Source organism: Helobdella robusta (assembly GCF_000326865.2).
Source record: "Helobdella robusta unplaced genomic scaffold HELROscaffold_59, whole genome shotgun sequence".
NCBI classification, from domain to species: Eukaryota; Metazoa; Annelida; class Clitellata; order Rhynchobdellida; family Glossiphoniidae; genus Helobdella; species Helobdella robusta.
Window position 1 is genome coordinate 526,395 of NW_008705322.1, and position 22,607 is coordinate 549,001.

General features: G+C 31.4%; 2 protein-coding genes across 2 annotated transcripts; one reads left to right on the forward strand and one right to left on the reverse strand.

The window, feature by feature from the left end:
- Positions 1-981: 981 nt before the first annotated feature.
- Positions 982-13,227, reverse strand: HELRODRAFT_87531 (hypothetical protein; the record flags this gene model as incomplete). Its single annotated transcript, XM_009028820.1, has 6 exons — positions 982-1,161; positions 1,407-1,526; positions 1,685-1,765; positions 2,220-2,358; positions 2,697-2,803; positions 13,126-13,227. 6 exons carry the CDS (start codon positions 13,225-13,227, stop codon positions 982-984), a joined length of 729 nt encoding a protein of 242 aa, XP_009027068.1.
- A 3,279-nt stretch (positions 13,228-16,506) lies between these two features.
- On the forward strand, positions 16,507-20,685 carry HELRODRAFT_193782 (hypothetical protein; the record flags this gene model as incomplete). The annotated part of the gene is made up of 7 exons (XM_009028885.1): positions 16,507-16,659; positions 17,161-17,243; positions 17,303-17,630; positions 19,056-19,148; positions 19,785-19,915; positions 20,155-20,229; positions 20,574-20,685. Exons 3-7 carry the CDS (start codon positions 17,529-17,531, stop codon positions 20,683-20,685), a joined length of 513 nt encoding a protein of 170 aa, XP_009027133.1. The 5' UTR covers positions 16,507-16,659; positions 17,161-17,243; positions 17,303-17,528.
- Between the last annotated feature and the right edge of the window lie 1,922 nt (positions 20,686-22,607).

The following is a 22,607-nucleotide window of genomic DNA, read 5'->3' on the forward strand; positions in this document are numbered from 1 at the left end:
CGCATTAATCAAATTTAAATTTTCAGTTTGCCACAAATTACCAAACCAAATATATAACTCCACAATACAGCTCCATACAGCTTCATATGTTTTAAATACACATATACACTCATACAATCAACACAGACAATTCAACTAATTTTTTTCAACTAATTCTTAAATTAGTGACAGTTAAGCAGAAGACATCAATAAAATTTAAATATATTTCAACTTGAAATTACAAAATTCAAGTGAGGCATCAAGTGAAACTAGAACAAAAACCAAAGGCTGCTTTACGGTTTAGTTTTTGACTTAAATCCCAGTTTCAGTCAGACACTAACATTTATTTAATATGTATCTGTATCCATAATGCAACAAAAACACACAATTGCATGCATGCACAACCATTCAGGCCCATAACTACATTACAATGAAACATACTCCTTTGATGAACTCTTATAAGTTTCTCTTTTCCTCTTCCCATCATCTGACCTTGAACCTCTTCTGTCACGTGATCTGCTTCGACGATCATCAATCCTCTTTCTATCATCATCCCTGCTTGATCTTTTGTGTTTCCTATCTCTTGACCTACTTCTGTGATTTCGTGACCTACTTCTATGACCCTTAGAACGACTTCGGCGACCTCTGGATCGACTTCTGTGACTCCTGGATCCTCTATCCTTTCCTCTAGACCTACTTCTTTCACTTTTTGACTTGCTTCTGTGACCTTTCGAACTGCTTCTGTGTTCCCTGGACCTTCTATCATCCTTTACAGTCAGAGATCTTTCTTTCATCTTCTCTCTCTCTCGTTCTTCACGTTCTTTCTGCAGACGAGCCTCACGTTCTGGATCTTCACCTTTCAACTGTTTCTGAAATGTTATAATTTACAATGACATTGGATTCAAATTTGTTATTTTTGACATATCAATGAATATTTAATTTTTCAAGAACAGTATAACCTATCAGCAATCCAAAAAAATTGCTTTTAACCAAAGAATTACATCAACAGGATAACTTACTAACCCTCAAATTTTCAATAGTTTCCCTGACCCTGGCATAACCCAGGTGTTGCTTCCCCTGCAGATGCTCCTCAACTCTCTGAATGGCATCCCCCACTACAAGGAATGCTCCACAGATCGGGCAGACCTCCATCTCCTTGTGGCTGTTGTTCAAATTCAGTGGCTGACTTTGCTGCAAGATCAAACAAATGAAGTTATCCAACTTGATGTTAAATATAAAAAAAGCAGCAGACTCAAATGAAGCCATGCTGATAAATAATAAGAAAGGATATGATTAAAACATGACAAAAATTATTATTAAATTAGTTGGAAGATGATGATAAGTAACGATGAATAGAGAATTGACGTGCAATAATCATGGTGACAACAATCTGTATTTGTAAATGATGAATAATAATTAGCAGGAACCTTGATAGCGTAATTGGTTTTGAATTCTTCAAGGAGCCTCCTCTCCTCCTTCATCTGATCGCACTGCTTCATCAACTGCTGGGCTTCCTCCACCTTGCCTTCACATCCCAAACTTTCAACCTGTTCAACACACAATTAGCACATGTACGGGTGCAAGACGTTATACAGATTCAGATAAAAATTTAATAATTGCAATAAAGCATTCATTTAAATTGTGGAAAAGATACTAAAAATTAAAAAAAAACTATTTGTTAAAAGAATTCAGAAAAAAAAGATACCTTTTCAATGGCCTCGTTAATCTTGATGGTCAGCTGTTTGATCCTTTCATCTTGGGCATCTGTGATTCCTTGCAGTTGTTGCTGCAGAGGATGGCATGTGTTTAGTATTATATTGAATTATAATTAGCCTAGTTGAGGCAAAATATTTAAATGAAGACTTTAAATAACTTGGAAGTACATGAGCATATATAAATAATATATATATATATATATATATATATATATATATATATATATATATATATATATATATATATATATATATATATATAACTACACACACATACACACACACATGAGTTAATTGGCTCATGTGTGTGTGTATGTATACATATGTGTGTATACGTGTGTATGTATATAGGTATATATATATACCTATATATGTATGTGTATATATATATATACCTATATATAACTCATAACTTAAAATGGTGAATGATGCAACAAATAAATAAATCAACATAGTTGAAAAAATTGTATTGAAAAAATTAAAGTAAAAATATAAAAAAAACAATCTTTTTTTGCAGAGACTAACAGCTTGATGTGCAGCATTGAGGGCCAGCCTGGCATGTCCTCTTTTGATGCGCCTGTCCACTTCGCTGACCAGGGATTCCAAGTAAAACAAAAATTCCTCCTCATATCCCATCTTCATAAATTTACTACTCTTTCTATAGCTGCAAAAAAAATCAAAAAGTTAATAGAAGCTTAACTGAGCTACAATAAAATCGGCTAGGAATAAACAGTATCACTCCTCTCACTTATTGCTCGATCTTATTAGAGGTTGAGTTTTAAAATAAAATTTTTGTGGCATCTCTTTTTTAAGCTATTTGAAGTGTGAGGAGCCTTGTTCACCAATCTAATACAAATTTTTTATGGAAATTTAAAAAATGTATGAAGCATCTAAAATTAGTTTTAGCCAAGATAGTTCATTAGCCCATTAAAGCTTGAGCATGAAATGAACATAATGAAAATGCCAGTTAACAATTAACAACATTCAAATGAAAATACAAACTTTCTTGCCAATTCATCATCATGTATCTTGTTGCACAGACCCAGATCAGCTCTTGTGTTCGTGAATAACTCGTGGGGGCAGAATGAACACAAATGATACTTGCAAACCTGCAAAATTTATTTCAAAAACTCATTTCATAAAATGTAATCAAAATTTTATTCAAAATTGAATGGTTAAGTTCATGAAAACAATCTTTTCAATCATTTTGGAAAGACTCAATATAATAGATATTGGACGACAGTTATTCATACCATGGGGATCGCCAGATTTAAAAAAAGAATGACTTTAGATAGTTTTAAACAATTTGGAAATATACCATTTTGAAATGGTAAATTAATTATAGGGGAGAGTGGGGATGGTTGAGACAAAGGGTTGGATGGGACAGGTCAATAATAAGAAAATTATGCACTTTAAGGGTACTCTTTTAGTTTATCTTTGTCAAATATCATGTCATTTATGTTTATCTAAAAGCGGATCAAATTTCATGCACGTTTTTAGTTTCCGGACTGAAAAAACTGTTTTTGGACCTCGAAAGTAAAATTTAGGTGATCACATTTTTTCGTTTTATTTTACATTAATTTTGTTTTTTTAAATACAGTTTGCTATTATTAATTTTATTGTTTATTTAGCGATTCTTCTCATATAATATTGTCACTTAAACAATGACAATAAAAAAGTTAATAGAACTTTTATAACCTAAACCTCAGTTGGGGATGGTTGAGACAATCATTTAAAGGGTTGAATGAGACATTTCAATCAACCCTGAATAATTAATTATTATGTGTTCTTTATAACTCTTTACCTTTTAGTTATATAATCAGTAAATATAAATTTAGGTTGGTTTGTATTAATTTATCTGATAAATTAATTGAATAAAACATAAATTATTTATGTTTTTTTTTTATTTATTTTTATTAGCATTATTTAATTTATTATATTTATTTTGGAAGACATGCCACGAACTCATATTCGAAAAACAGAAAGAGGGAAGTATATTTTGGAAATTGTACGCAAAGCTGTTCTAATGGTAAAAAAGGGAGAAGGGTTGAGAAAAGTGGCCAAACAGTTTGAGATAGACAAAACTACATTATCCCGATATGTTAAGAGATTTGCAAATAATGAAAATTCACCTATGATTGGTTTTTGGGGAAATCGTAGAGTTTTCACATTAGAAGAAGAATTGATTTTTTGTAATTATTTAATTACATCATGTAAGATGTATTATGGTCTGACGGCAATGGAAATGAGAAAACTGGCATATCAAATGGCTATTAAAAATAAGAATAATACTCCAGATAATTAGCATTCAGGACAGATAGCCGGGAAGGATTAGTTTGATGGTTTCTTGAAACGAAACACGCAAATTTCAATTCGAAAACCAGAACAACGTCAATGGGAAGAGCGTCTTGTTTTAATAAAACAAATGTTGTTGCTTGTTTTTTAAATCTAGAAGACGTAAAGGCTCGTCATAATTTTCTACCGAATAAAGCAAGTTGGAGCAATTACGGGTAGTGAGGATCGAGGCAAACTGGTTACAGTTTGTTGTGCTATTAATGCCATTGGTCAAGCAATACCTCCGATGTTCATATTTCCGAGGGTTCATTTCAAAAGTCATTTTATAAATTTTGGACCTGCTGGTTGCGATAAAAGTTTTATCACCAAAAGGACAAAAGCAAGTTGGAGCAATTACGGGTAGTGAGGATCGAGGCAAACTGGTTACAATTTGTTGTGCTATTAATGCCATTGGTCAAGCAATACCTCCGATGTTCATATTTCCGAGGGTTCATTTCAAAAGTCATTTTATAAATTTTGGACCTGCTGGTTGCATAGGAACTAGTCATCCTAGTGGATGGATGACTTCAGAAAGCTTCTTAACCCATTAATGCCGGCCGTACTCATTTGAGTACGCCTCTTGAATTTGGCATCAATTAAAATGGGAGGTGTTTTAAAGGTAATTATCTTGCTACATCCTGGTAATGCATACCATTTAACTAGTAGTGAGTGTAATTTAGACATTTTTGTGCATGTGTTTGATGTGACGAAGCTTAGAAGTAGGCGATTTTTTCATAGTGCCAGAGCTACTTTTGCAAATTTTTTTTCTGTTAAAAAAATTTTAAAATTTTTTAATTTTATTTTAAAAACAAGAAGTCTTTGGATTAATCTTTATGTTAGTAACATTATTTTGAATATTAATTTGATATAAAGTAATTTACAAACACAAACATCTTACTGTCCTCGTACGAGGACGTTAGGCACAAATGAATTTATTATGGTTAACTTTTTGATTTTACCTCAGACGTGAATAACATGGATCCTAAATCCTTTTATGGCACTAAAACTTTTCAATAATTAGAAAAAGCCTTGGAAGAGATAGAAAGTGATAATTTTGAAACAGTTGGCAGTATTGATTTGTGTGTCCTTCCTCCAGATTTGGACGAATTGACAGATGTCGAAGAAATTGATGATGACAATATAATTGATCCTCATTATGTTCCAAAAGACATTTCAGGAACTATACAAATATCTGTTGATTTGAATAACGAACCGGATAACGAAAACGAACCTGATCAAATATCTGAAGGTTTATATAAACAATATACTACATTCGAAAAACCCAAATGGACAAAATCAGATTTTTTGTCAGCATCACCTAGTACAAGTAATTCGTTTGATGAAGACCTACAAAAAATCAAAGACAACCTTAAAGATTTGTCTTCAAGACAAATTTTTGAAAAATTTCTTTCCATGGATATTACTAATTACATATGCCATCAATCCATCATTTATGCACGACAAAAAAATAACCACTCATTTACAATAGAACCAGAGGAACTACGAACTTTTTTAGCAATCTTATATTTTACTGGATACAATCCATTGCCAAGAGAGCGTTTATATTGGTCACTAGATGAAGATCTCGGAGTCTCATGTGTTTATAATGCTATGAGTCGAGACAGGTATCTGGAAATAAAGAGATTTCTTCATTTGGCTGATAATTCCAAAATTGCAGATTCTAATGACCGCATGTATAAAATTAGACCGTTGTCAGACAAGTTGCAAGAAAACTTTTGTCAATGGGGATGTTTTCATAAAGACATTTCCATTGACGAATCTATGGTAAAATATTATGGACATCATCCAGCAAAACAGTTCATTAAAGGTAAGCCCGTGAGATTCGGGTATAAAAACTGGATGATAGCTAGCTCCAGTGGATACTGCTATGGTTTCGATGTTTATTGTGGAAAAAAAACCAAATGAAACTGAAGACACCAAAGCATTACCACTAGGAGCTAAAGTTGTGTTGGACCTTCTAAAACATTTACCAGAACCATCAAGAAATAATATCTATTTCGATAATTATTTCACTAGTTACGCATTGATGGTGTACCTAAAGAAAAAACATATAAATGCCACAGGGACAGTCAGAGAAAATCAAACGCAGAAATGTCCATTGATGGAATCAAAAGAAATTAAAAAAATGACAAGAGGGTCTTATGACTTCAAATTTGATAAAGCAAATGGCATTTTATGTGTAAAATGGTATGACAACAGTGCTTGTAGCATGTTGTCTAACTGGGATTCAATCAAACCACTGAACAATGTAAAGAGATGGTCAAGAACAACCAAATCTAAAGAAAACATTCTTCAGCCGAAATTGTTCGCATCTTACAATTCTGGAATGGGAGGAGTAGATAACCATGATCAATGCTTATCCCTATATCGAATAAGCGTAAAAGGGAAAAAGTGGTGGTGGGTTTTATTTACGTACTTTTTAGACATGGCAATGACCAATGCTTGGAAAATTCAGCAAATAACTTCTGAGAATGTAATGGACCAACTCGAGTTTCGTCGCCATATAGTACGTGGCTATTTGAGAGACGGTGCGGCGAGTAGAGCCAGTAGAAAGAGAAAAGCCGGATCCAGTATTGAAACCACAGTAGGATTTCACTTCCCTGGAAAATTGGAAAAACAACTAAAGTGTACTTTTTGCCACATGAAAGCTAGATGGATGTGTAAAAAATGTGGCAAAACACTATGCATCGAAAAGGGGTGTTTCGAAAAGTATCATCTCGCATCTGCCTAACGTCCCCATTTGAGGACGCCTTTATAACGTTATACTTAAATAAATTTTTTTAATTTTTTTTGAATAAACATATTAAATATACTTCATATTTTACAATTTTGCACAATTTGACGTTTTTCATTCAGTAGTTTTGTTTTAGGCGTAAATGGGTTAATGTATCTGAAACATTTTGTTCATCATGTGAGTTTTTAATTATAAATTTGTTTAGAAATAATGATTTGTTATTCAAATTACATATTTTAAAGTAAATTCAAATCAATAATTGTTTTTTAAGGTAAGATGTTCCATTCAGACACCTGTGCTCCTTCTCTTGGATAACCATGAATCACACTTGTCTATAGAAGCGATCGATTATGCCAAGAACAACGGAATAGTTATGCTCAGTTTCCCTCCTCATTGTAGCCACAAACTACAACCTCTTGATCGTACTGTTTACGGTCCATTTAAAAGGTATTACAACACTGCATTAAAAGACTTTATGATTAATAATACTGCTCATCGACCAGACATTTATGATATACCGGGACTGGTGGCAAAAGCATACAAAAGTGCAATGTCTATTGAAAACATCACTTCCGGATTCAAAGTTACAGGCATTTGGCCACATAATTCAGATATTTTTGCTGAAGAAGAATTTCTACCATCCAAAGTAACTGATAGATTCAATGGTGCACCAGATGAAACATTGACGGATTGTGAAGCTGTGAATCCTAACAGTTTGAATAATTTAGAGTCTACAGATCAAGTTTTTTCACAGCAGGATAGTGCCTACAAACCAAGTGAATCATCAAATCCCCAATTGAATAACACTATTGAAATTTGCAAAAATGTTCTTGATGAGATCGCTACAATATTTAAACCTGAAGACATCAGGCCATTTCCAGTTGCTCCACCTAGGACCTAGGAAACTGAAAGGTAAACACCCCAGGCTAGGTAAAACAAGAATTTTAACAGATACTCCAATTAAAAATGAAATTTCTTAAAGACAAGAAAAAAGAAGACAAAAAACAGAAAAAAAAGTAAAATGTGAAAAGAAAAGTCGCAGGCGATTGAAATTTTCAAGCAATTCTGGCAACAAAAATAATGGTGATGATGATGATGCTCTGTGTCTTTATTGTTGCTCTTCATGGTCTTCTTCTACAAATGGTGAAAGCTGGATTAAAGGCCAGGGAAAATGTAAAGAATGGGCACATACTGCTTGTGCTGGTATTTCAAAGACAGAACAAAATTTTGTTTGTGAAAAGTACAATTTGAAATAAATATTTTGTCGAAACTTTATTTTTTTCAAATTAATTTCATTTGATTTTGGTGAAATTTAATAACAATTTATCCTATAATATTTTCTAAATAATATGTCATAAAATAATGTTTTCTTGCTAATAACTTTTGCAAGCCATAAAACAAAAGCAAGGGATATTAACTTTTGAAATATCAATGAGTTAAATGGTGTCTCAAGCATGACTCCTGCTGTCTCAACCAGTACAGTAGCAGGGATGGTTGAGACATTTAGGTACCTGTAAAACTTTTGAAACTGTCGTCTAGAATGACTCACAATGTTGCATGAGGATATAAAATCTTATTCAGTAGACCCAGCTCTAACTGAAATGCTAAAAAAGTGTTTAATGATGAAGGGCATTACATTTTGTTTACGTTTGGACGGAAAGTGTCTCAAGCATCCCCACTCTCCCCTATGATGAATAATGTCATTTTATATAGCGCCATGGCAAGCAATTGAGGCGCATTACCATTATTACAACAAACACACGATGCATAAATGCACGTGAATCAACGCATCACACACTAGGCGGGAATCTTTTTGCATTCGATACCGGACACTGCATCAACAATGCCAGGCACCTTAGCCATTACACCATCGTGTCGCTCAAGAAGAGCAATAATGCAATGAATAGTAGTAAAAAAAATTAGAAATAGAATCATCACCCGGGGTTAATGGATTAGGCAAACCATTAACTACATTCATAACATCAAATAGTGTACAATCAAACATAAAAAAACAGAATAAAACATGCTTAGACTACAAAAGCGATTAATTTAATGAAATAGAGGACTTTTTATTAATACCCATCATAGGCGCCAACTTAGGGGGGCAAAGCACTCAAATTTAAAATTGTCATCACGTTGTTTCGTACGCTTTTATTTGTTAACCGGTAAAAGTAAGTGTTTTTAATAAAATTTAATTAAAAAGCTTTATATAAATATAAACTGCATTAAATTAAGTTGAATGAATTTGATTGAATTTATTTCCTAAATTTTATTTTATTAGAACAAGTTTGAAAAAATAAAAATGGATAAGTTTTTGATAAAACTGCCAGCCAAAACATCCGGGACTGGAACGGTTTCAGAAGACTCAATTATCCAAGAAAACACCACAGTAGCGGATACAGATTTAATAGTAAAAGGCACATCCACTACTGTTACCTGGTAGATTTACGACTACAATTACAAAACGTCGTTTTGTTCCAACTTGGACCAATAACTTTCCCTGGATTCTGTATGATTCAGAAAAAGATGTTGTTCTTTGTTCCACGTGTCGAGAAATATTTTTCACAATGGGTCTGCCGTTTTCTTCTAAAAAAGAAACCGCTTTCATTGAAACGGGTTTTAATAATTGGAAGAAGGGGTTGGAAAAATTTAAATTGCACGAAAGATCACAATGCCACAAAGAAGCCGTATTTAAATCTCATACCATGAAGTTATCAGTTAACGTTGTTGCACAGGTGATTATATAGTTTAATTTGTATTTGACATGACAGGTCATCCTAAAATGTAAACACTTTTTATTATAATTACAGATTTCTGAGCAGAAAAAAAAGAGTTATTGAATAATCGATTTTTTCTTCTCTGTTGTTCTTAGCGTCACAATGTCTTGCAATACGTGGTTACGATGATGACGCAAGTAATTTTGTAAATTTACTTAAGTTAAGAGGTGAAGATTCTTAGGAACTGCAATTGTGGCTAAAATCTGAATCATATACTTGGTGTAGCCATGGTATACAAAACGAAATTCTTGATCTTCTGAGCCATACTCTTCTTAGGAAAATAATTTCATTAGTTAAAATAGCGGGTTTTTATGCTATTATATGTGATGAGACGGCAGATATATCTCGCATATCTCCCTTGAAAGTATAAACGATATCATCAATTATTTGAAAAAGCAGTCACATCTAATTGAACTTCTTTCAGAATTAGTCAAGTTTTTAAACATTTTTGTGACCATTTCTACGACTTCCGCCACCGCTGAAGATCATTCTCTGGGCTGAGAAGGTTAAAAACATATAAAATAGAAAACGGCTGACCCATTTTTTTCAAAAATAATAAAACAAAAGGTTTGCAGAAAGTGCAACAACGACAGATGGTTACTTGTGGAGGTGTAGAAACTCCAGGTGCCGCGCCACAAAAACAATTAGACATGGAAGTTTCTACAGCCATAGCCAAATATCCATTACAAATTGTATTTTGGTAAGATTTTTTTTCAATGTTTATAAAAAATTTAATTTCTTTAAGAATGATGATGCGTGATGTTTTAAATTCAGATGACGTACTTCTGGCTATGTACGACGTTAGCCAGGCTACGGTTGCGTCGATTTTAGATTTGTACGTTGGGCACACATTACCTGACTGGTTCTATTTACATCGAGATTTATGCATTGATTGGGCTCGTGATAACCCTGCAACAATAGGTGGCCCCGGACACATCATTCAGATAGATGAAAGCTGCATCTCATCTGCAAAAAGACCGAGGAACCGAAATGCACGTCCAGTTAGGTCACTCTGGGTTTTTGGAGGCATCGATATGCAAACAAAAGATGCCTTTCTGGTGGAAGTAAATAAACGAGATGCTGCCACGCTGTTGTCATTAATACAGCGACATGTTCTGCCCGGTTGGTTTCATAAAGTTTAATATTTTTAAATCCATTTTTGTTGGTTATAAAATATGATTCAATTTTAATAATTGTAGGTAAAACAGTTTGGACGGATCAATGGGCTGCTTATAACAGTATAACAGCTGTAACCAGTCTAGCCCACCAAACCGTAAATCACTCCATTACATTCCGGGCCGTAAACGGAGAGCATACAAATGGAGTGGAGAATTTGTGGCGATGCGCCAAACAAAGATTTAAGAGAATGAATGGTACGTGCAATGCTCACTTACAATCGTACCTAGATGAATTTATGTGGCTGCGCACCATAGGAGACAGAAAAAAGCGGTTCCAAGAAGCCCTGGAACTTATACGACATTATTACGCTTTTTAAAATTTTGAAACTTTTTTGTATTTTTTTATTAACTAACGATAATTAATAGACAATACTTCTGTTTTCTTTTATATATGAAAATATAATGTGCAAATAAAATTAGAAATAGTTCTCATGTTTATAACAAATTTTAAAAATAATAAATAATGATATTAGAATTTTATTAAAAATTTCAAATATAAAAAAATGAAACGATTCGGTTAAAAAAATCACAAATTGAAAAAAATAAAGCGATTCGGTCGGTCATGAATATTAATGAAGGGCGGAGCCAAATTTAAAGTTTTCAATACTATTCTATGTAAACAACAGGAAGCGTGGTTTCATACTTGTTTACCTCATATTTCTAGATTTGTTTAGTTCTTTACTTGTCTAAACTAAAGATAGTATACTTAACGCAAACTCTAACCCTGATCCTAACCTACCCATAATTAATATCATTATAAACTTAAAATTATTTTTATTTCATGAAAACATTTAATTTGCTAAACTTTTTATTTTTCTGATGTGGCTTAAATAAATAAACGTTCACTAACTTTAGTCTAGATAGCTCAAAACATTCCAAAATTGAAACTCTCAAAAGAATAACAATAAATGCATCAGCAAACGACTTGCATGAAGTCAACAAACGTGTTTTCTGTTTGTTTAACTAACGTTTGCTAACCATGACTCTAACAACCCTTACCTTACTTACACTAACCAAAATTTCATCATAAAAAAATTTAATTTACAATAATTATTTTTTTGCAGCAGTTAATTATGCTTAGCTGGAAAAAAGTTCATTCAATGTTTAAAATAGAAATTGTGGCATAAGTTTACATGCTTAGCTGGAAAAAAGTTCATTCAATGTTAAAAATAGAAATTGTGGCATAAGTTTACATTCCGAACTACAATGTTAAAATTTGTTTACATTTATGTTTGTTTACTTGTTTACATTTATTACATTCCCCACTAATATACAGAAAGTTGATTGAGATAAAAAGAAAAAAAAGGAAAATTTTAAAAACGTTTATTTCGTATTTAAATATGTTAAAATAGTAATATATTGATTAAAATAACAATATATATATATATTAAAATTTATTAAAATCAATTTATTAAAATAGGTTCAAATTTTAATAATTTTTTCGGAAGTTTTTAGTTTTTAGACAAAAAACAGTTGTTGATTGGTTCAATTTTTGTCGTGACATTTGTCAGTTTAAATGCGTAGAGCAAATTGACCAGGTAGGTTAAAAGTCAAAGTTTGTCAACAATTTAATAAAAATTGAAATTATATTACAATGCTCAAAAAATTATTTATAAATTAACCAGATAGGTGGCCCTGGCACTATCGTAGAGATTGATGTGTCAAAAATAATGAAGGCCAAGTATCAGAGGGGGAAAAATGTGGGTGCCAATGAAGGTTGGATTTTTGGAGGAATCCAACGTGGTACAAAACTTTGTTTTGTGGAAGAAGTCGTGGCCCGGGATTCAGAAACTTTGTTGCCGTTAATACAAAAGTGGATTGCTCCTGGCACAACCATTGTGTCAGATGAGTGGCAAATTTCTGTGGCGTGAACGGTACGGCGACCAACCGTTCGGTAATATTATTAGGCACATACGCCAAAAACACAACATTTGTTAAATTTTTAAACAGTTTTATTTACTAACTTTTGCAATTTTTTTACTTGGTATAATAAAATTTTCATTTTTTTTGTGTATTTTATAGGCTATATACATACACTTTTTTTTTACTAGGCATAATAAAATTTTCCTCATTTTCTTCGTGTATTTTATAGGCTATCTATATACATACAAATAACGTTATATATATATACGTTATATACGTACAAATATTAATGACGTTTAATACGTACAAATGACGTGTAATATTCATACAAATTATAAATAAAATATATAATATAATCACAACATCTAAAACGCAAATTTAAATTATTACATTACAAAAATCTATTTTAATTTCAATGCACTTTTCGAATTTCAGTAGGAGCTTATTTTACTCTCTATTAGAGATAGTGAGTGCAAACTTGCGTTGTAGTTCGGAATGTAAACTTATGCCGAAATTGCACTCACTTCGGTGTCCGCCCAATTGAGATCTTTCGGTTTCTCATTCGGGTCCGAGTTCCTGTTTCGACCCATCAACTCGTCCAACATGGCCGACGCATACGAGACCATTGTAGGGAAAAATTTATCAGATTTTTATTCTCAGGCAATGATCAACTTTATTGAAAAGTTTGTTAGAAATACTAAAATTTCGACAAAAAAAAGCGAAAATAACTACAGAAACCAAACAACAAATCGGGAGAAGTGACAGCGATCACAAGCTAAAACAATAAAACATGGACACATAATATGCATATATATGCAATAAAAACAGCGGAACAAAGATCATCAAGCATAGAACTAACATAACTAAATAATAAATAAATAATTATTTATAAATTATAGATTGTAAATTACGTTTATATGAATATAAATATATATATATATATATATGAAATTATATATATATATATATATTTGCGCTTATAAAAACAAATTAGCATATTGTGCTAGATGGTAAGTATGATTGAATGATTAAACTTTTGCCTTTTCTTGATGATCCTACTCTTCTCCTTCTTGTTACTTCGTTAGTCTTATCTAGGATTGATTATTGTAACTCGCTCTACTATGGTCTTCCTGACTCTATACTCTATCCTTTAAGTAAAGCTTTTAACTCTGCTGCTCGTCTAGTTGCTCGTGCCCCTTTCTCATATATCTCCATATCTTGTTCTCTTGCACTGGCTACCTATAAAATATAGAATAATTTTTAAAATTTGCACGTTCATGTATAAGTCTCAATCTAAATTATTTCCTAAGCATTTATCAGCTATATTAATTGAACCAGTTTACGCTCGTCTTCTTCTTCTCGCTTTTTCTTAACTCGTGTTAAACACTCTTTTGCCAAATCTGCTTTTGCTTTTTCTGGTCCTTTTCTCTGGAACTCTCTACCTACTTCTCTGACTACTTCTCCATCACTTGCGAAGTTCAGAGCGGATCTCAAGACCCATCTGTTTTCAAAATTCATTGAGGAGAGTGTTGAACATCGCGGAAGTAGCGCTTTATAAGCTAATTGATTGATTGATTGATTGATTGATTGATTGATTGATTGATTGATTGATTGATTGATTGATTGATTGATTGATTGATTGATTGATTGATTGATTGATTGATTGATTGATTGATTGATTGATTGATTGATTGATTGATTGATTGATTGATTGATTGATTGATTGATTGATTGATTGATTGATTGATTGATTGATTGATTGATTGATTGATTGATTGATTGATTGATTGATTGATTGATTGATTGATTGATTGATTGATTGATTGATTGATTGATTGATTGATTGATTGATTGATTGATTGATTGATTGATTGATTGATTGATTAATTGATTGATTGATTGATTGATTGATTGATTGATTGATTGATTGATTGATTGATTGATTGATTGATTGATTGATTGATTGATTGATTGATTGATTGATTGATTGATTGATTGATTCTAAGTATATGGTCAGTGGCACATATAGTCAATCAATCAATTAGTTTATAAAGCGCTGTTTCCGCTATGTTCAACGGCGCTCCTCAATGAATTTTGCAAACGGATGGGTCTTGAGATCCGCTCTGAACTTTGAAAGTGATGGAGAAGTCGTCAGAGAAGGAGGTAAAGAGTTCCAGAGAAAAGGGCCAAAAAACAAAAGAAAATTTAGCAAAAATTGTTTAACACATGGATATGGCATAATAATTGTTACCTGTCTAAAAATTTTGCTTATTTCTATGGAATTAAATGCGTAAACATTAAACATTTTTTTGTAGTAATTGACATTTCATTGATTTTTTACGATCAAACATTTTACTTTAGACAAATTTTTTACTTAAATGTGAATAAATTGACAAAAAAAGCAACTGGAACGATAATCGCTAAACAACCGGCTAATAACTGATTGTTTATTTTAATTTAAATTCACTTTCTAACAAATATTTGTTAGATTGCCTTTGATGTAAAATATATATAAACAATGTATGTATATATATCGCGTCTGCCATATCCATATTATATATATCCATGGTTTAACACGAATTAAGAAGTGAGAACAAGAAAACGATCATAAACCGGCGCGTTTAGATTTAATTAATATATCCATTAATTTAGATTGAGACTTATACATAAATGTGCTAATTTTAAAAGTTATTTTATATTTTATAGGTAACCAGTGCAAGAGAACAAGATATGGAGATATATAAAAAAAAGAAAGGAGCACGAGCAACTATACGAGCAGTTGAGTTAAATTCTTTACTTGAAAGATAAAGTGTAGAATCAGGAAGACCATACTAGAGCGAGTTACAATAATCAATCTTAGATAAAACTAAGGAAGTAACAAGAAGGAGAAGAGTAGGATCGTCAAGAAAAGGCAAAAGTTTTTTATTCTACGTAGACAGAAGTAAAAACTTTTAGCAACACTATTAATTTGAGAAGGAAGAGACATGCTAGAACCAAACATAAAACCTAGACTACGAAACTTGTGAGAAACATCAAGAGTTTTAGAATCGGGTCAGGTAATAGGAGAAATAGTAATTAAGTGTTTAGATTTATTAAAACAATTTAATTCAAATTTAAAGGAATTAAGTTTAAGACACATATTCATACCAAGTGATAATTGAATAAAGACAAAATGATAGATTATGAAGAACACTATATAGGATTGGTAATAATTCCGAACTATAATTATTTATGGCATAGATTAACAAAGATTTAAATTTTTACGTTGTACAAAATAATAAACTGTTTTGTCTTTTACGATATATTAATTTAGCATATTTAGAAAATATAAATACTGAACTTATTTGAACATTAATTAGGTTAATACAAAAAATATAATATTACATTATGATATGAGAAGAAAAACGAATACAAAAAATTAATTTTTAATTTTAGTGATTAAATATAATTTATTTGGTCAAAGATTGATTGATTAATTAAACACTTTTACATTGTGTATGTAAGGATAATAAGGAATTTTATATAAGCTAATGCATATAATTAGAAATTAGCTAATGTCATGGTTTGTCTCAAATATTCAAGAAAGATTGGCGCTCGTAACATGCAACAATTACGTTAACAGATTTAAATCTAATATTGTAATGATTAGATAAAAATAAAACTGACACAATTTGTTAGGGATTAGTCAAAAAAATGACATTACTAATAATATAGTTCCTTTGTTTATATAAAAATTATAATACATTTTTTTGTCATAAATTAATAAAAAAATACAATATAGACAATACAATAATATATAATATTAATATTGCATACATTTGAATTTGATTATTTAAAAAAAGATGACGAACAATTTATTATTCATCTTACTTACTACTTTAATCTGAAAAGGAGATTAATGGAATGAGAGAAAGAGAGGAAGAGGCTATGCTATATTGTTTGTAACGTTCGAAACGATTCGCAGTTCTTTTTTCATTTTATTTATTTGCTTCGTCAAATTCGGCGCAAGTGTCAAATTTTAGCTTCGGACTCTACAATCAATGAGCAAAACTAATACGGTCTGTTGGACTTCTAAATTTCTAAATGTTCCTTTCAATTTTTCTATTTTCAGAAGTTTTATCGCTTTTTTGCGTTGATCGCGACTTCCCCTAATAAACTTCTTTTTAATAGTTTTGTAATTTTATTTGTTTGAGTAACGTGTTTCTGTTTGTGAGGAGGAAAACGTCTGCCGGATCTTCATCTGCCTTACTTACTCATTCCATTATTATATTTATATATTGTTTCTTGAATTCAATTCTGTCGTTTTAAGGTTTAATTTAACTAGGAATGGTTCATTTTAAAATTAATTTTAATTTAATTAATTCAATCTTCGTTTTTATACGTTTTTACTTTATTTTATAGTTTCCATCCATGGGTCGGATTGTTAAATTAATAATTAAACATTAAAAATCTAAATTACTCAATTAAATGTACAAGTATAAAAATTAAATAGCTAGAGAGGAGGCACATTTTAAAACTTGATGAAAAATAAAAATTTAACTGAATGTTTATTTTCTTAGGTTGGTTGGCTTTTTCGAAGACTTTTGATGGAGGTGGTAGCTTGCTGTCGCGAATACTGCCACGCACAACATTGAATCGTAAGGTTTTGCCTTATTGTTTCATTTCTGATTAATACTGATTATTTAAAAATTTCTTTTCCAGATTTAAAAAACTGAGTTCAATCGTCCTCAACCTCGACAATTAGCAGATAGAATTTAATATTATAGCAAATTATTGAATATTTTAAAAAGTATTTTGTTCGTACATCGCTAGTAAAATAGAGTTAATCAGAGATTGTGCTTATCATTCACAGGCCTCTCGCTGCTTCGGCATCAGAAAAATAATTTTCAAATTCATTGCAGTAGTTTAAAATATTAAGTTGCTAATCATGACTGTAAGAAAGCCAGAGCCGGCAGAGATCTCTTTCAGAGGTTTCAGGTTTCTTATCACTGATCGACCAACAGACATTTTCATGGATAAATACATTGATGTGAGTCAGTTATTTAGTAGTTTGTATGTTTTATTTTTCTTGTAATTAATTCTTTTTATTTTCTTTTGCAACTTTAATAAACGTTTCTAATAAACAAATGAAGCATGACTTGAAATTGAAACAGATCCTAACTGTAATGTTGGCACTATGTAATATTTTTTCAAAAAGTTTTTCAAAAAAATTCATTATCACCACTGTCAACATTATTCATTCATATAGTATGGCTAGAATGAAATATTTGAAGCATGCTTACTGAATGCTAAATATTCATGAATTACATTTCTATCATTCTTTGCATTCATTCATTCATTCATTCATTCATAGAGTGTGAATTGCTAATTATAATTTATTATTGAAGAGTTTGGTAGTTGTTGAACTAGGAAGATTTCAAAGTTTAAAATTAATTGTGCTAGTTGTGTGTGTTAGAAGACATGGTTGGCATTTAAATCAGGATCTTATTTGCATAGATAAAGATTGCTGAACAATTGCAATTGAATGTATTTTGTATTAACATTTATTTAAAAAAATAGAGTTGTTTAAAAGTATAAAGAAATAGATATATAATCAAAAATCCAGAGAATCCCTGTCCACACACTGACCTATTTTTTAACATTTCCCCATCTACACAAGTGAACAATGTCATGGCTTAAATGAGATTCTTCATTTTGTATTATATTCTTGATGCATTCATTTTTATTCAATGAAAAATTATGTTCATTCTGTTGTGCTGTTATGTGTTTAATCATGTTCTGGTGTTGTTACATTTTTTAAGGACACCTTTTAACTGGTTAAAACTTGTTAGAACCGGTCAATAAGTTGCTCAGAGATACATATTGTGTTTGTATATTATATATATTACATTGCATAAGCATATTTTGGCTGTTTTGTATTTTGATATTTTCTAACTTACTGATTGAAATTAATTCTTTAGTCCACTCAGTTATTTGAAAGTTGTTAAAGTTGTTACTTTGTTGTCACATGTAGTTTCTCTTAGAATAGTGTGGTTTTATTTTCTTAGTTTTCTCAGTTTATTATGCCATTATTGCTGTTGTGATATTTTTTCTGCTCACTGCCTTTTTATTTCGCTTATTTCTCCAACAAAATCTCTTGTAACTCCAGTATTAACATTTTGTTTCAAGTTTGACTTCCATATTTGCTAAAGATTTTTCAAAGGTACATACTAGTAAACGTCTTCTCCAAGTTCTTTACAAGTTCTTTAGCTTATAATTTTATGTTTAATTAGTAAACTGTTTGTTATTTATTTTTTAGATTTACTTTAAAGCATTTGAATGTAGTGTATCAAATCAAATGATCACACAGTTATGTCTTGACGTCCACGGCTACTTTCATTACATTTTTTAGCATAAACCACTGATGAATATTGATCAACATATTCACATCAACATGATGCAACTTGATATGCAGGAGCTAAAGAAGCACAATGCTACAGAGGTCATCAGAGTCTGTGATCCAACCTACGACACAACAAAACTCATCAACTCTGGCATATCTGTCACTGTTTGTTTGCTCTTTTCAATACCTTCTCATATTTTTTTTTATTTTTGCTAATTTGTGCACAGTTTATTAAATTTATTATTACTAATACTTTTTCCTGGCCATCAGCTATTTTCCTGGCCATCAGCTATTGAGCTATTTTATTTATTTTCTGTGCAAATGGGCAGTTTTTGAGGTTGCTGATGCAGAGGGAAAAGAGAGTAAAATGGATTTTCTGGTGCTTTTTGCATCTGTTATGAAAGTCTGATACATTATAACATGTTTCGTTTAGCTTCTGCAAATATGTTTTTCTTCAAGTGCTGCCTATGTAAGTTTTATAAAAACATATTCTGAAACTTTATTTATGGTCACGTGATGACAGAAAAACTGTCTATTGTTTCTTGAAAATGGGAAAATATGAAAATCCTTAAAAGTTCAGTACCAAGAGATTTTTTTCTCCATCGTTTAATGTGTTCTTACTAAAGAAATGCTGAATGGCACTGTTCTAAGAACAGCAGACCTCAATAAATGAGGTTTAGATAATTTTAGTGGTTGTTTCTTCTTCGAATGTGAATCCATCTATGCTTCAGATTTTAGATCTAATAGTGCAAACCAAAACCTCTATGCACACGCACACACACATTTCAACCATCCCTCCAGGACCTCCCATTTGATGATGGCACTGGTCCTCCCAATGAAATAGTTGACAAATTTTTTGAGATTGTCAAGAACAAATTCAAGGATGATCCAGAGTCCTGTGTGGCCGTGCACTGCGTCGCCGGACTGGGCAGGTCAGCAGGAGTTCTTTTGCCCCTTTTCTAACCATTCAATTTATGAATTTGTATTTTTATATATTGAATTCAATTCAAGTACTTTCACTATTTTAAAAAATTCAATTTGAAAATTTAAATTTTTTTTCTTAAATTTGATTTAAAAAGTAAAATCTTTCATTCACTAAATATGACTTAAAAAGATGAATTGTTATATGTAGTGAAATATTGTTATATATCTATTGTTATATTTAATTTAGAGCGCCTGTAATGGTTGCCATTGCATTGGTTGAGTTGGGAATGAAGTATGAAGATGCTGTTGAGATGATCAGAAAGTCTGTAGCTCTTGTATCATTTCATTATTTCTTCTTTCTCTTTGGTTGTTACTCTGGTTTTGTTGCTGCTTGTTTGTCTGTTTTTATCTTTTGTTTTCATTTCAGTTGGCTCTCGATTTTGCCTGTTATGTTGTTATTTTGTGGCATTGAGTAGCTAGTTTATTATTTTTTTTGTGAAGTAACACAATCTATATGAAATGGACGAGTGAAATTTTGTATTTGTAACAATTCACAACAACTTGATATGACTAATTGTAGTAATAACAATAATAATAGTAGTAATAATAATAATAATACCAATTACCACAATCATTACATGCTAAACTTGAACAATCGATGCCCAGGAAACGTCGAGGTGCGATAAATGCCAAACAACTCTGCTTCCTCGAAAAGTACAAACCGAAGCACAAGCTAAAGAAGGGCAAGATGAACAACAAAGCCTGTTTGATCATGTGATCTGATCACATGATTTCATCACGTGACCTGCCAACGAACGATTACAGATTGTGATCCTACGGCATTTATTCATGTTCACTGATTATTGTTATTAAGATTTAACTTTTAAGTAATTTTTTGAAATATAAGTTTGATAGTATATCATATCAATGGCAAAATTGTATCATTACCATCCACGGTATTACGTTTAGTTATTATTATCGTAATCATTGTATATGACGTTACTACTAATAATAATATCTTGACTGCGCTGTACAAATTGGTTTGCCTCTACTTGCGTTACAATGGTATGCTCCTTCGCTCTTCTTTATTCACCAGTTTATATTTAGGTAGATATCTTACTTTCTTCTTTAGGTTCATGTGACTTAGTAGTTTGAAGAGTGCGTGCGTGTGTTTGTGTTCAAATACAAAGTTTGCTCTATATGTAACAACTGCGTGTGTTCTTTGATGTGACGTGCTGCTTAGGAGTTCGTTAAAATTGGTTAACATTCTCCTGTTTTAATGACAACTTGACATTTTGAATGCTTGAATTAGAGAAGAAATGTTGTAAAACCATAATGAAGATGTTCCCATGTTGACGGAGTTCTTTGAATGTTTGATAGATTTGTAGGCGCTAAATTAAATTAATTGGTCAGTTGGTTAGTTAGAATACTTGGTCAGTTTTGCTGGTTAGACGGGTTGCTATATGCGAGTCGAGATGAGGTGTGGAATAAGATGTACAGTTTTTGTTTGTGCTGTGTAGTTTATTATCTTTTATTTATTGTTACATGATTATTTCTTCATTGATTTGAATTATTCAATGATTTTGCATATGTACGTTTTTTAATTTATTCAATACACGGTTTAATGAAGTAAATTTGAAGTATATAAAGATATTTCCTTGTGTATTTGGTTAAGTCGGGGGTATGAATAAATCCATTGAATTTTTTCCATTTTGTTACTAATTTTTAATTAAGCTGTAATTTAATTTGTTGATTTTGGATTTCCATCCATCCATCTATCCATCAACCCCCTCTTTAATTCATTTTATTTGGCATGTAGTGAAAGACTTGATATTGCAAAATGGACAAATGCTCCGATGAAATGTTGATGATGATGTAGACTACCTACTTATTTGCATTCTTTATTTTTTATTAATTTATTCATTAAATTGTAGCTTTTAAATGATTCTTGTATTTAATATTTTCTCTCAAAATTGTTAATTATAAGATTTTGGTTTTAATGAATTGCACCAAGTTAATTAATTAATTTATTTATTAATATTTTATTATTAGATATGTTAATTATAATTATAGTAATGTTAATTTATCAGAATTGTATTAACATTTACCGTTGATTGCAACTTAGTTGGAGCTGATATTTGAACAAAAATTTAGCAACCGGTCTATATAATTTAAATGATGGTGTTTGTTTTTTCACGCAAGATGCTGTACCAGCTAACTTCAATTGAAATTTAAGTGCCTATATCGGTTATGTTAGGAACTCTGGATCGATTGAAAATATCGTTAGTAGGAACGTTTTCAAAAATTACTTTACGTAGGGTGAGATTTAAAACTCATCACTTTTGAGTTCATCCACCATAAAATCTGGTTCATTTAAAATATTATTTTCTGAATATCAGGATGAGTACTTTTAAGAGGTGCTGCTCAGAACAATAACAATTAACCGTAACTTCGGGAATCTAAAGTTAGAACATGTAGTAGGGAACGTTCTAGGTATTCAAAAAGTTGATAAATGTCAATGTGTCATTATCTTTGAAGCGATTCCAACGAACCGTAAAAAGCTCACTGAGTGGCGAATGTATGTAGCAATGGAAGTGCTGGTGTGACTTGCGAAACGTGTATACTGTACATTTGTGTGGTCTGAAGGATCGATAGCGTTGTTTCATTAAATATAGTAGGGATGTTGGAAAATAATTCGCA